This window comes from Paralichthys olivaceus, chromosome 10, assembly GCF_024713975.1.
Source record: "Paralichthys olivaceus isolate ysfri-2021 chromosome 10, ASM2471397v2, whole genome shotgun sequence".
Classification (NCBI taxonomy): Eukaryota; Metazoa; Chordata; class Actinopteri; order Pleuronectiformes; family Paralichthyidae; genus Paralichthys; species Paralichthys olivaceus.
The window spans coordinates 12270882-12285522 of record NC_091102.1 but is presented as its reverse complement, the minus strand read 5'-3'; the positions used below and the strand labels follow the sequence as shown (position 1 = coordinate 12285522).

The following is a 14641-nucleotide window of genomic DNA, read 5'->3' as shown; positions in this document are numbered from 1 at the left end:
ATACATAGCACTTTAAATGGTTTTATTTTATTGTCTTTTAAATATAATTTTAATATCTTAATTTATATATTTCGATTCTAATTGTTTTGGATCACCATGCCTATAAAATACCTTCTGTATGAATGGTGCAATATTAATAAACCTGCCCTGCCCTGCCTTGCCTTCAATTTTAAGGTGTGTGTAGGTTGCAGGTTTAGTTTGCTTACAATGTCAACTGCATATAATGATGTCAGAGCTGCTTCTTAACAGAAAAACTATAGCAAACAATCAGCTGCAACATATCAGGGTTACACCCTGTTAGTCACCATGAAGCTGCACATGCATGTCAACATTTCATTCAATCACATTGCTATTGGTTGGACTAGGCCCCTTAGTTCTAGTGAAGGGAAATCTTCATTCTTCAGCTTACGAAAACATTTTGGAAAGTCTATGCTTCCAACTTTGTGTGAACAGTTTGATGAAAGCCCTTTTCTGCCCCAGTGCAAAAAGCAAGATCCATACAGGCATGGTTGGGGGAGTTTGGTGTGGAAGAAGAGCCCTGACCTCGACCCAATCAAACACCTTTGGGATGAACTAGAACGGAGATCATGAGCCAGACCCTCTTGTCCAACGTCAGTGTCTGACCTCACTAATGCTCCTCAGGATGAATGGGCAGAAATTCCCACCGACAGACTCCAAAATCTTGTGGAAAGCCTTCCCAGAGGAGAGGACGCTGCAGGCTGGAGGGCCAACTCCATATCAATGCCTATGGATTTAGAACGGGATAAGATAACATAAGATAAGATAATATTTTATTAGTCCCACAATGGGGAATTTTGCAATATTACAGCAGCAAGAGTCAAAAGTAGGCATCAGTAACATGCAATACTTAAGTGTTCCAAATTGTGTATATTGTGTATATATTGTATATTGTGTATATAGTGTATATATAGTGTATATAGTGTATATATTGTATATATTGTATATAGTGAATATATTGTATATTCCATATCGACCGGACCAAACTTTCTCGCACTCTTTCCTCTTTTACTGCTTTATTTTGAAGACGGAACGCAGCACTTCCTGTTCCGCCTCCACTTCCTCTCGCTGACTTTACACTGGACTCTGCACAGATTGACACGTTTCCTGTCCACTCGACCAATCACAGCGCAGCGTCACAGCCGGAGTCACCATTTACGTCCTCATACGAAACCTCCGCGTGTCAAGGAAACTTCAGATCAACTTTTGTTTTGTTAGCGGAGCCACACAAACATGTGTCCGGACGGCTGGACGTGATACTGGGACTATAACTTGTGTGTGTGTGTGTGTGTGTGAGAGTGTGGGTCCGTGGGTCCGTGGGTGTGAGACCCTGCTGTGTGTTTGTGCGTGCGTGTGTGTGTGTGTGACAGCTCTAATGTTTGGAGCATGCCACGCAGGCAGCTGATCTCCACGGAGCTGAGAAAACCTCCCCTTCAAAACACAAGAGGCGTCTCTTCAACTTTACTCGTCCTCCAGAGGAACTTCCTGTTGTGAAGAGTTCTCCTGATGATGATGAAGGTGAGGAGATACATGAGGGACAGTGGGAGGGTCCTCGCCTTCGTGTTCGTCGCCTCTGTCATCTGGCTCCTGTTCGACATGGCTGCGCTGCGCATTTCCTTCAACGACGCCAGCAGCCTGCTGCTGAAGGAGAGGATGATGAAGGAGAGGAGGGTCTCCAGACTGCAGGCCACTACCACCCAGCCGATGAAGAGGAGGTTCAGACACCCGGTGCAGAGGGTGCACCCTGCTGTCACACACCCGGGGAGAGGCTCTCTCAGCCCGGGCATCGTCCTGGCACAAGTGTACAGACGTGGAGGAGGGAGGCAGGAGCAGCTGATGAAGGGGAAATCTGTGGATAATCAGCCCAAGGAAGGTGTGTTTAAAACTGTGGCTCCTAGACATGAGGGAGGAGCTGTCACACCAAAGCATGGTGCTCCCGCAGAGAAGAAGGCTGTCAACTTGGATCTGACTGAGGCAAAGAAAAGCAGTGTGGTAGATGTTCCTAATAAAGTGGGGTTACCTGCTGAAGGGTCTGATAAGATCCAGGTGCCACCAGGTGGAGAGAAAACCAAACAACTTGCTCCTCTGCTGCCCTCAAAGAAAGAAGCCGGAGCCATTGTGGAGAAACCAGACTCAAAAAAAGCCCAGGATAAACTGGCCAAGCCCGAGGAGGCGCGCCCGGCTGAGACAACACCCAAACCTGTCAGCAAGGAAAAGAAGCAGAAAGAGCAGGTGAATGGTAAGAAGGATGTGGCCCCAACAAAGCAGCCGCATAAACCTGTGGTGGAGCACCAGGCAGGAGAGGGTTCAAAGGTCACCAGAAAACCAGGAGGTGTCCACAAAGTGCTCTCTCTGGATGTGACTCTCTCTCCCAGAGACGCCAAAGCTGTGGGACAGTTCGGTCAGGCTGTGCTGGTCGGCAGCAACGAAGACTCAGAGGTGAGGAGGAGATGGGATGAAGGTCATTTCAATGTCTACCTGAGCGACCAGATCCCGGTGGACCGCGCCATCCCGGACACCAGGCCCGAGATGTGAGTGTCCCTCTGCACGGTTTAACCTCTCACACTGCTTCAACTGCAAATCTGAGTCGTCCCTTGTTTTTTCTTTTTGCACTTGTGCTTTCAAGGTGTGCGGGCAGTCTGGTCCACGACGACTTGCCCTCCACCAGCGTGATCTTCTGTTTCGTGGACGAGGTGTGGTCGACGCTCCTGCGCTCGGTGCACAGTGTGCTCAACAGATCTCCAGAGCACCTGCTCAAAGAGATCATCCTGGTGGATGATTTCAGCACCAGAGGTAACAGTGTCCTGAGGGTTTCACAGGCAGAGGGTCTCCACAGGGCAACACCAGAAAGCTCATATTAAAGGCATAGTTCACCGAAATTCATTGTCTACTCAGCACTATGCCGAAGGAGGGGTGGGTGAATAGTTTGAGTCCACAAAACACTTTTGGAGTTTCAGGGGTAAAGGGTGTTTTAACCAAATCCAATAAAATTGAAGTAACAGGGGCGGATTCTTCAAACATAAAAATAATAAAATGCCTTCATACTGCTCCTGTGGTGTCATACCACATGATGCAGCTGGAGAAGAATTTGAATGTCGGGGCTTCCGGACACTTGGATGACTTTTACATCATCAGTCATTAATAAATCTACTAGCTTTAGCTCTGCTGCATAACTAGCAAACACAGTCTTCAGATGTCATCAGCAATCCTGGAAGTTTAACCTCAGTGTTTCTAATGATCATTGATATTGTGACGTGCTCGTGTACATTTTCTTTTTTTCCTTGTGTGTAGTATTTTCACTGCTCTCTTGTTCCCCTGTAGATTATCTGAAGGAGCCTCTGGACAAGTACATGTCCCAGTTTCCCAAAGTGCGAATCATTCGCCTGAAGGAGCGTCAGGGTCTGATCAGAGCCAGGCTCGCTGGGGCTGCTGTCGCCGAAGGTAAGATATCATTACACTGTCTTCACTGAATGGTTCACACATACACAGGTGGTTGAGGACTTTGAAACTCAAAATACTCCTGTCTTGTTTGTGATTTGAGGGATTTACTAATAATTTAAATAAATGATGCTGCCAAGTTTTATAATTTAAGCTATGCACTGAGTCAACGCTTGACAATTGTATTTCTTGCTTCACAAGCTTATAGCTGCTGTTGTATGACACTAACTATCATGACATGGACAGAAACACTGCACAACCAGTCATACAGGTCTGCAGCCATGTTTTTGCAGTTCCCATTAAAGAGCCCATCAGTTAAGAAGGTTGTAGACATTTTTCAAGTGCGTGTTGTAGAATTATTTACAGACTTTTTAAATAGAAAGCAACCAGTTGGTTTGAAGCAACGATATAATAAAATTAGAACATGCTTTCTCAGGCAGTAAACACATTACAAACATACACAACTCACCACTTTGTGGTTTAGTTGGCTGAGTTTTGTCTCATGTATCATCATCTCTGTTTGTTAAACTCTAAATAGACACAGATACATTTACAGAAAATCTTTGTGTCTTTTGCAAATCCAAAATATTGCTTCATTTTTTGCAGCCACGTTTGTCCCACCGAGCTCATTCCATTACACAAAATCCACAAAGTAACAGATTCTGAAAGTTCCTGTTCCTCTGCCAAGGTCAAACAATCCTGCACATGATTGTCTGGCTCTTATCGTGCAAATATAAAAGGAAAAGGAAAGTGGTATGGAACCCTACATTAATCATTTTCCATAAAACAGAGTTCTGAACTATCGAATTTCAAGATCTAAAATTATAATAATAGTAATTATAACTTACATTTTTTATACTGCCTTTCTGTGAAAGGACACTTTACATATTTAAGGGAGAAGGGCATATTTAAGGTGACAAAGATAAGGTATTGCACAGAAAAGATTTGTGCATTAGTTCTGGAGCCTGGAACTATCTCTTAATCTGCATTCGCACCAGAATGGGTTCATCCCATCCCTCCACAAAATCAGAAGTTTATCTATATTTTACTAAGCAAATAAACTCAGGTGAAAACCTCCTTGGCTGAGGTTGTAACTGTCTGCAAACACTAATGAATGTTAAAGCAGAGGCATTGAAAACTAGCACATTTAGTTACATTGCAATATTACATTTATAGTATGTTATTATGATTGTATTTATTATCGTTGTAGAAAAACAACAGCAGGATGTTTTGCTCTCCTCTCATGCAGGTGAGGTCCTGACTTTCCTCGACTCCCACGTCGAGTGTAACGTGGGCTGGCTGGAGCCGCTCCTGGAGAGAGTGTATCAGGATCGCCGGAAGGTTCCCTGTCCAGTTATCGAGGTCATCAGCGACAAGGACATGAGGTGACTGAATGAAACCGTACATGACAAACCACACGTGTTGTTTAGAGTAATGTTGAACGTCTAATTGAAGAAATGTCATTTTGGACTAAGAGCTTCTGTTCTGGCTCTTCCTCCTCAGTTATTTGCTGGTTGACAACTTCCAAAGAGGTATTTTCAAATGGCCTCTGGTGTTTGGCTGGAGCGCCATACCAGAGGAGTACATCAAGAAGAACAACATGACCATATCAGACCCCATCAGGTACCTCAGCTTTTTCCATGCTGATCCCCTGCTCATTCTTTTTGTTCACGCTTTAATGAGCTTAATAATTGTTCTAATCTTCCAGGTGTCCAGTTATGGCTGGAGGCCTTTTCTCCATCGACAAAAAATACTTCTATGAGCTTGGTGCCTATGACCCAGGCCTGGATGTTTGGGGTGGGGAGAACATGGAGATTTCCTTCAAGGTATAATCCTCAAGTTATTTATTCATGAATATTGGCCGTAGTTCGGGAAGTCCACAGATCTTCTCTGACGTGACTCCTCATCTGACATTTGAACAGATCTGGATGTGCGGAGGGGAAATCGAGATCATCCCCTGCTCTCGAGTGGGACACATTTTCCGAGGGCAGAACCCGTACAAATTCCCCAAAGACAGGCAGAAGACAGTGGAGCGCAACCTAGCGAGGGTGGTGGAGGTGTGGCTGGACGGATATAAGGACCTCTTCTACGGCCACGGCTACCACCACCTGCTGGACAAGAAGATCACCAACATCGGCAACCTCACCGAGCAGATCGAGCTGAGGAAGAAGCTGAAATGCAAGAGTTTCAAGTGGTACCTGGACAACGTGTATCCAGACATGGTGGCTCCTTTAGTCAAAGCTGAAGGCATGGTATGTGAATTCTCTACAGCAACTCGTCTTGCATGTATGTTTACCTTTTTCTAAAAACTATTATCTGCTATTATCTCTTCTGTGACTCTTCTGTACTCTCATATATCTGTCCCATGACATAGGTCTTACATTTCAGTCATCATGGTCCTAAAAAGGTCTCAAATAGTCTTTAGTTTAACTTTGAACGTTGAAGCCTGCAGAAACTCAAACAGAGACTGTGGTTGTGCTCTTTATTCAGCCAGGATTCAACAAAGTAATAAAAACAGCAAAAAGTCCACAAATGTTTTCAGCAATGTTTCACTTTTGTAAAATTTCCATCCTCTCATTTTCCCTGTAGGTTTTCAACCTCGGCTTAAGAAAATGTCTCACTCTGCAGAAGAGCTCCCTGTCCTTCGAGATATGTGATCTCAGTAAACAGGTAGGTGTCTTTATTTTATTTTATTTGACTGCAAATAAATCATCTTTATTTGAGTACCTCAATTGTATTTATCCTTAGTATTAGCAAATGTTCTACTATTTCAGATTTGTCTCAGTGCTTCTGAGGACAGCAGGCACATTTTAGTGTCATGACTGTGGAAACAGGAATAGACTTAGAGTTCAACACAGGACTAAAGCCACCATAAACAAGGGTGGAGCTCAAGACAAGACCGAGCTTTGCTAAATCTGGTCTTCTTGGATTCAGAGACGGCCCTGCTGAGCCATCATTCAACATCTTTCAGCATTTCACAGAGCGTAATCACATTCTTGGCACTCCTCAGTTTTTCTCTCTGGTTTTTAGGGTCAGCACTTTAATTACACCTGGATGAGGCACATTCGCCAGCAGGACCTGTGCATCGCTCCGCAAGGCAAAGGCAAGGATAGCAGCTTCGCTTTAGCATCATGTGACAACACCAAGCGTGAGCTACGCTGGTTCCATCAATCCACCAACTCAGTTCTGGTAGGTTAATATTTAGGGTCCTGTTTACTTTGTCTTCTATCTTTGTATTTTTCTCTTTCCCCTGTTCCAGCTCTGGCTCTGAATTCTTTGTAATCAAAGGTCAGGATTGCCCTGCTTCAAATCCAGGAAAAGATAATGTTGCCATGTTGTAGGATCAGTATTTAGAGGCTAAAGCTTTGTTCGTTAATCATGTTTCCTGTTTTGTCTTTGTGAAGGCGGAGCACCTCATATCAGAGTTCGTGTCCCACCACATGTGCCTGGAGGCGGGGCCGCAGGGTGACTCTGTTTACCTCAACCCATGTGTGCCTACCAACGCCTTCCAAAAGTGGCAGTTCACACACTACCACCACATTCAGTGACGAGACTGACCCCGATCTTCTTTTTAAGCGTTGAACAAGCACAACAGAGACGTTCAGTGGCCTGACTCTACAGAACGGTTTGTGGTCTGACCTCAAAACACAGGACCGCCGGCAGGAAGCTGGAGACGCTTCCATGGCAGTGACGTGTGGTGTAGAGCAAACGGTGTGGGGGGGGGTGTGCAATGTTTCTAATGTCCTTTTTATTCATCAGCGTGGACTGATCTCGAGTTTATACATTTATAGGCCAGAGAAAAGAGAGAATGTTTTTCTGGTTATGGAGGTTTGCACAGGAAGTTTCAAATTTTTTACAAAAACATTCTTTACACTGGTATGTGGGGGAAATTATTACTTTTGTTTGGTTTTTTCAAAACTGGGCTACAGATGAGAGTTCATTCCAACTTATAATTTCTTTTATACAAAATTATTTCACTATACCAAAGATTTAAAAAAAGATGGAACAGTGCCTCATAGATTGTATTAATGTTCCCACTTGAGGAGCCAAGTAAAATAAGGAATTAAAATGCATGTAAAGTACAATTTATTTGTTTGTATAAAACGTGTCACATCTATTCAGGTGTGTTTTGTATTATGAGGCTCTCGGGTGGAATGGCTGCTTCTCTGGTTTTTATTGTTGTGTCATTTAGCTGTAGATTTTGTTTGTTGTCTGTTGTATGATTTTTTTTTTGACACTAGGGGGAAGTGTTAGATCGTTACACCATACAAACCTGTGCTGTGATTTCCTGATTATCACACTGTTAACCACAAACTGTTCGAAATGCATTTTCTTGAGAAAGTAAAACAGATGATTAAGATTGATCATTTTGCATATCTGTTTATTTATTTATTTTTTCCTTCTGTGTGGATAACTACGCACGCTTAGTTAATCACTCAAAAATGCTTCATTTAATAATTTCACTACTCAGAGTCTCTCCAGAGGTTTAGATCCTGAAGCTCTAATACCAAACAACATCTTACCTATTACATTTAGTCGGATTATAAATCTCAGAGCTTCTTATTCTTTTAATCTGCTCTTTAAATACCTGCCTTACATAATGATGTTTCCAGGTTGAAACCAAAACAGATGTAAACAGTAACAGTTAGTTTTGTGTGTCCTGGAGAGTTATATCAAACCACTTCACTGCAATCTACAAGATTTTAATACTAATAATAAATATGGAAACTGTGTGATACAGGATATACATGTGGTTCATATCCAGCAGTTTCTTACAAGTTCATAATCATGTACTCAAACTCCTCGACCTTCTGGCGGGTGTTGCCCCGGCGGATCTTGCGGTAGGACACTGTGCTGTACTTGGACAAGTTGAGGTGATCGAAGGACTTCTGGTCAGGGTGTTTCTTCTGTGCAGGCAGGGTGGAGTAGCCCCGACAGGTGGAGCCCTGATGAAACCCCACAGGATCATGGGAGTTGCGGTCCTGCTCAGACCTCTGCTTTTCCTTCATTTTTCTGTCACCATCGTCATCAGACATTTCTTTCAGAATGTCTGCCTCCTCACTCAGCCTCGCACTACTCTCAGTTACATGTGAAGATTCAGGGTTTGGTGTCTCAGCCTCTTTCTCCTCTTTGACTTGCAGATTTGCTGAAAAGAGAAAGTTTGGTTCACTGAAAATAAAACCTTCTCTTTCAAACAATTTCACAGCACAAAAGTACTAAACTCCCTCTTACCTGTGTCTGATGATACATCCGGCCCAGCCTGTGTTTGCACGTCTGCATTTGTACAGTTTGGCTGCAGAGATTCTCCACTAGTGCTCACTAAGGTCTCTGGACTTGGATCAGCCTCTGCTTCTTTAGCATGTGTAGAATCTGACTCATGCATGAGTTCAGTGTTTTGACTCTGGAGCTCTTGGCATTCCTCTTCTCGCTCGGTCTGGAGAGTCGTTGGCTTCTCCATCTCTAAATTTTCCTTGTCACCCTCCCTCTGAGGGACGGGTTCCACACCAGCATCACAACATGCCTCGCCTTTTACATCCTGATGGGATTGGTCCTCGTCGCTGTAGAACACAGAGTCGTCTCCCTCCTCCACTGACCACACATCTCTCTCCTCAGGTGGATCCAGGGTCTGCATGGCCCCCAGAGTGATCCCACCTATGATCTCCAGCACTTGGGACACCAGTGCGTTTTCTTCTTCTACTGTGAGTCTTGGGGGCTTTGGAGGCGCCTGGCTTGTCTCCATCTCTGTCCGTCTGGTTTTCTTTCCTCTGGGATGTTGAAAATAAAACGGCACGGATGCTCTTAGTTGTTCTTTGCAGAATTAAGCATCAACGGTTAAACATCCTCAGACTCGTCTGCTCCAGCGTTCCAAGTGTGTTATCAAAATACTTGTTTCTGTCCAGCATTGTCTAAAAGTAGGAAAAGAGTCTGTGTAGGGTCCAGCTCTGTAGTGGTACCATGTCATTCTGTGTGCGTGCTGAAATCACTGAAGAACAGGGGTTTTGTTCTGGACCCAACAAAGCTTCTTTGTTGCACTGGCATCTGCATATGGAGCGATTGTACTCATTCTCTAATCTCTGCTGGGTGACCACCTCTCTGTAAAGTTTTCAGTCTGGATTAACATTCCTCATATAGGTTTTCTTCACAGTATTTTACTGCCTGAAACAGTAACATCTTTACACGTCCTGAAACCAAGCCCTGTTAGGTAATGTAGGTACCCTACTTTGAAAGAGTAACATTTATCTGAAAGCTGAAGCAACATTATCTTCTCAGTTAAAGATTTTACAATAGAAACATGTGACCATCTCATAAAATACTAACTGTTAAAGGTTAAATCAGTGGTTCCCAACTATTTTGGCTTGTGCTCTCTTTTAAAAGCTCTTGTGTCTAATTGAGGCCCTTTGCCACATTTCACCTGAAGTGAATTATTAACATTTCCACCAATTAATACATGGACGCTCTAACACTGAGTCCTGTTAGAGGCCTCATTCTGTCAAAACGTTAGTTGATAGTTAGACTGGATACATGTCAACCATAACTATACCCACACTTCTCTCTCGCTCCCGCAGCAGAGAAGTATAACTTGTTACAGGAAACGTGTGGTGTTTCTTTGCAAAGGTTTTCATAGCATCTGTTTTAAAACCATTGTGCTCTCTCCAAAATAACCTGCAGCATCAAAGGTCCAGTGTGTAAGATTTTGGTGAAAGGGATCTATTGGCAGAAATTTAATATAAAATAATTCTTTATTTTTTCTCTAGTGTGTTTCATCTAAATTGCACGAATTGTTGTTTTCTTTACCCTAGAATGGGCCATTTAGATTTAAATACTTTATATTTATGTCAGGAGCGGGTCCTCTCTACAGAGGCCGCCATGTTTTTTTTTACAGTAGTAGTTTACTGGACAAACTAAACACCTTTTGAGTTTTTATGACAACTGAATGTTACCACAGGTTCTTTTTCATTTTTGGCAGGAAAGGGTGAGGTGAGGTGAGGTGAGGTGAGGGGTGCTCAGCTGCAACATGCAACTTCACCACTGAATGTTTCTCACTGAACCTTTAGCAGAAGTTTTAATTATAAGTCATGCCTTTGCTGTTGAAACCATAACTTTAAAAAGACTGTGCATTATTATCTGGTAGTGACAGAAAACACAGGTGGGTTTATAAAGCAAAACAAGTATATTATGTTTGAATGCATTTACAAATGGCTGTATCTCAAAATGCTAAAGAACGAGTGATTCAATACTTCACTTTACATTCATATGTGAAACATACAAATTTCAGCACATTTAGAATTTACAAAAAGCAGTTTCAGTTATTGAACAACGAAAGTAGGCGTATGAAAATTATTTTAAGTAGTACTGGCACATACCCACATCCTGTTTTGAACTGAACAGACATCAATGCTGTGCACAGCTTTGTAAAAAGAATCATTCTCATGCATACAAGTCAGAATATGTTCATCTTAAACATCCAAAGAGATTTTTACCTCCACCAGGGAGGTTGTGTTTTCACCCGTTTGTATGTTTGCAAACAAGATAACACATTAACAACTTGGTGTATAGGGATACAGTCTGGGTGGGTTTTGGTGCAGACCCTGATCAGGGGACGGATCCAGGATTTTTTCTTTCTTTATCTTTGAATTTGGTTGTTTTTCAACATTGTCACCAATTTCTCAATGAAGAAGTCATGGATCTTGATGAGAAAATCAGGCACATTTAGGAAACTGATGTGTGTCTGAAATTTGGTGCAGCTTGATGGAATTAAAGTGGACTGTTGGCCTTGGCAGAGTTTTGTGCTGTACTGAATGCTTATTGAGGTTGTATGGGTAAATCATTTCTTCTTTTAGACATTACAGTCTGATGCATACGTTAATTCAAACACTTCACAGTTTTTATAATGCTTTTGTTTCAGGCTCACCTCTAAAGTTCAGGTGACTTCACAATGTCTGTCTGCATTAAAGCAAACGCTTATGATTTTTAAGTTCAACACTTCACTGCTAAGTCTCACAGCATGAAAAACCTTGTTAGTATCAAGAGGAGACGAGGAGCATGTGAACGAGTCACTGAGTGTTTGTCTCCTCCTCCTCAACCGATCGGTGGAGTCCAGGAATCAATCTGAGGATGTGTTTGCGAACGCTGCCTCGCCGGCTTTTCCTAGGCAGGGTCCCAAACAAGGAGGAGATCTTCATATCCTCCCACGAGGGAGAGAGGGAGCTGCTGCTGCCGGCGAAGCTGGAGCTGCTGGAGCGGCCTATGGAATGTTGGTGATGGTGGTCGGAGCTCAGGGAGAACCTGCTGGAGATGTCCTTCGAGACGAAATCTCTGGAGAAGAAGCAGCTGTCGTCTAAGGTGCTGGCTGCACTGCTGGGGGAGCACAAGTCCCCAAACACGCTGGCCTGGTCACTGTCATCAGTCGCAGCACTCCTGTAACTACTGTCACTGGAAAAACGCCGGCTATGTGTGCGGCCTATGGGGGAGCTCAATGTGGAGTCCATGGAGAGGTGGAAGCTGCTGTCGTTCAAGTTACCTGAAAACATAATTAAGTACCAGTTAGTGAGAACTCCAGCTGCTGAGAAGTTTGAAAAAGGAAGTTCGTCAGCAGCTTCTACAGTACGTTCAATACTCAGGGGAACTCCTTCATCGAATTTAGCTTGAGCTCACACTTAAGTTCGCACCATTGACAGTGTGGCCTCAGACGACACTGGCAGTGAGAAAGGAAGTGTTTGTGGTCTGACAGCTGATATAATGCTCACCTCGCATCAGGCCTTTTTCCTGTAATGTGAGTGCTTGCAACTCCACTAGTTTCTCACGAAGTGATTGCTGTACGGGAAAAAACAAACAAACACAGTGGTTTCACTTTAAGTAATTTTTTAACGTGAATTCAGAAGTTTTACCAACTTGCTGATTCTGTGAAATCATTGAAAAACCAACTAAAAACAAACCTTTTAAAAAGATATATGTATGGACGAGGTCTGTCGGTCCTTTTTAGTGTGCTTATGTGGGTACTTTCAAATTTTTATATTGATATTAGTTTTGTTTTTAGGTTTTATTAGTCTATATGTGTTATTGTTAATTTTCTGACTCTCATTGGGTCATCACATTATTTTATGCATGTTAATTTTGTATTTTATAATTTTGTGAGGCTTTAATGTAAGCCCCCTGGGCCTTTGCATTGTTTATTACATTGCATTTGGCATTTTTATATGTATTTTTTTCTGTGCCAAATGAAAATCTACAATCTCATACACATCATGAACATCTACGAAAGGCAGGGCTGAAGAGACACACCTTGAGCAGGTTCATCCTCTTCTCCAGCTCTATTTGCTTCACCACGTTCCCACATACAGTCTCCATCCTGGAATCAGACACGTCACACACCGTTACACACGTCCTTTCACCACAAACGCTGTTATCGTGCTGTTTTTATCATTCACTGTCACTCACTTCAGACTGTTGCTTGATTCTCTTATCAGAGCAAGTATGTCCTGGTGAGACGAGCCTTCGATGCTGACCCCGTTGATGGTGACGATCACATCGCCTGCAGTGAATGAGGATGTAAAAAAGGGGAAGTAATCAATTACGAGAAGACAAGATTGTTTGAAATTGTATTTCAGCATCAGCATGTGTGAGTGGGTGGGTAGGGGTGGGTAGGATGCTTTATATTTATATATATATATATATAAGAGAAGTTTCTGTCTATGCATACCAGAAACATACAATGAGGTTTGACAGTTATCTAATGCGTGTGAAAGCTTCACCTGCGGTCAGGCCTGCACTCTCTGCAGCACTGTCCGTCTGCACGTTGCTCACAAAAGTGCACATTTCCACTCCAGAGATGTTCTTCAGCTGCAGGCCGTACGTCTGCCACAAAAGACAAACGTGTCACAAGGGGCCAAAATAATCATTTCCACAAAAAAAAGCATAGAACATAGAATGAGCCTTAAAATGATCCTAAAATTACATCTTAAAAAGCATTAAACTTACAACTCATAATAGTTTTTATAAAATGTTATGAAGCTTACCTGAATTTCAAACCCAAATGTTTCATTGTCTTGCTTTTCCAGTACAATTGTTGTCCTGTGCAAATGAACAAGACAGGAACTTAGGAACTTCTCTCTATTGTTACTTTTAATCGAAAAAATTGCAAACAGAAAAATGCAATCTATAGTCTTTCACATGCAGTAAAGCTACAGGGGAGACTCAGACAAATTGCACATCAGGGTTGATAGATTTACCTTTGTGGGTCGGAGTAATCGACCAGTGAGTTGGACCGTTTGGGCTGCGAATGGATAAATGCAAATTTTTTCATTAAAGCAATAAAAAAGGATTTGTTTTGAAGCTTCCATGAAGCTAAATAATCGAGAACATGTTGATCCTATAGATCATAACTCCACAGATTAAAATTGTTAAAAGGCTTTTGGGCAGTTGCAGGGAGCTGCTGTGTTTATACTTCACAGTTTGTGCCAAATCAGTGAAATGTTTCGCATTTTAAAAACAATAATGTTCAAGAAAAATCTAGCTTTAATCTTATCTCAGTATTTTCTGATATTTCCATAAACTTTCAATTAAATTTTTTCACTTTAGTTTTTTTTTTTAATCATATGCTACAATTGAGTTGTGGTCTCACCTTGCAGAATTGGGACAGTGAGCTTTTCTGCCGGTGTCGATCGTTGTTCCCCCTCAGTGAACGTCGGGACCAAAGAGAACTTTTCTTCCTGTGAGTGTTATCCACAATCTCTTGAGCACCCTGGCGTTGAAGTCCATTGAAATTCATGGTGGACTGCATGGTGGAGTAGACCTCAAAGCACCATCCTCTACTGCTGCAGCACTGACTGTGTGGCCTCCCCCGCCGTGCAGCCAAGAACAAAATGTGTCAAAGCGGAAATCCACATCATGTGACGATTGTGGTGGACCTGCATCTGCAGTCTACAGCCTCACGTATACGCTCTTTCCTGTTAATCTAGTTAACACTTTTTTTTCTCTTTCTTCAGAAGGCTGGGTCTGTTGTTTTGAAAAGAAAAGGAAGGACAATGTTTAATTCCCCTTCAAACAGTCCCTTTCCTTTTCTGCAGTCTTAGCAATTCGATTTATGGTCTGTCAGAAATCAGTAATGCATGAGAAACTGCCACCTCATGCCTCCACCACAGGCACCTGCCCCCAGCCTGTCTCACTCACACTTTCTCAATGGGCT

At 42.7% G+C, this 14641-nt stretch overlaps 3 protein-coding genes across 3 annotated transcripts; 1 reads left to right on the top strand and 2 right to left on the bottom strand.

Moving 5' to 3' along the window:
* Positions 1–1075: 1075 nt before the first annotated feature.
* Positions 1076–7820, top strand: LOC109631383 (polypeptide N-acetylgalactosaminyltransferase 5). Its single transcript, XM_020090105.2, has 10 exons — positions 1076–2549; positions 2645–2811; positions 3340–3459; positions 4706–4841; positions 4960–5079; positions 5165–5282; positions 5379–5708; positions 6046–6126; positions 6487–6645; positions 6861–7820. The coding sequence occupies exons 1-10, from the start codon at positions 1525–1527 to the stop codon at positions 7002–7004; spliced, it is 2400 nt and encodes a 799-aa protein (XP_019945664.2). The 5' UTR covers positions 1076–1524; the 3' UTR covers positions 7005–7820.
* Positions 7821–9344, bottom strand: LOC109631384 (ermin). Its single transcript, XM_020090107.2, has 2 exons — positions 8689–9344; positions 7821–8602 (listed from the first exon to the last, which is right to left on the bottom strand). The coding sequence occupies exons 1-2, from the start codon at positions 9194–9196 to the stop codon at positions 8229–8231; spliced, it is 882 nt and encodes a 293-aa protein (XP_019945666.2). The 5' UTR covers positions 9197–9344; the 3' UTR covers positions 7821–8228.
* A 1264-nt stretch (positions 9345–10608) lies between these two features.
* Positions 10609–14390, bottom strand: cytip (cytohesin 1 interacting protein). The gene is made up of 8 exons (XM_020089883.2): positions 14078–14390; positions 13686–13729; positions 13473–13527; positions 13209–13311; positions 12895–12988; positions 12739–12805; positions 12204–12270; positions 10609–11977 (listed from the first exon to the last, which is right to left on the bottom strand). Exons 1-8 carry the CDS (start codon positions 14234–14236, stop codon positions 11511–11513), a joined length of 1056 nt encoding a protein of 351 aa, XP_019945442.2. The 5' UTR covers positions 14237–14390; the 3' UTR covers positions 10609–11510.
* Positions 14391–14641: the final 251 nt, after the last annotated feature.

Coding starts and splice junctions, on each gene's coding strand:
- LOC109631383 (XM_020090105.2), top strand. CDS start 1,525: ATGATGATGAAGGTGAGGAGATACATGAGGGACAGTGGGAGGGTCCTC. Junction 2,550..2,644: donor CCGGACACCAGGCCCGAGAT/GTGAGTGTCCCT, acceptor TGTGCTTTCAAG/GTGTGCGGGCAGTCTGGTCC. Junction 5,080..5,164: donor ACCATATCAGACCCCATCAG/GTACCTCAGCTT, acceptor CTAATCTTCCAG/GTGTCCAGTTATGGCTGGAG.
- LOC109631384 (XM_020090107.2), bottom strand. CDS start 9,196: ATGGAGACAAGCCAGGCGCCTCCAAAGCCCCCAAGACTCACAGTAGAA. Junction 8,603..8,688: donor GGATGTATCATCAGACACAG/GTAAGAGGGAGT, acceptor TTCTCTTTTCAG/CAAATCTGCAAGTCAAAGAG.
- cytip (XM_020089883.2), bottom strand. CDS start 14,236: ATGCAGTCCACCATGAATTTCAATGGACTTCAACGCCAGGGTGCTCAA. Junction 13,528..13,685: donor GATTACTCCGACCCACAAAG/GTAAATCTATCA, acceptor TCATTTGCACAG/GACAACAATTGTACTGGAAA. Junction 12,989..13,208: donor GAGTGCAGGCCTGACCGCAG/GTGAAGCTTTCA, acceptor CATTCACTGCAG/GCGATGTGATCGTCACCATC.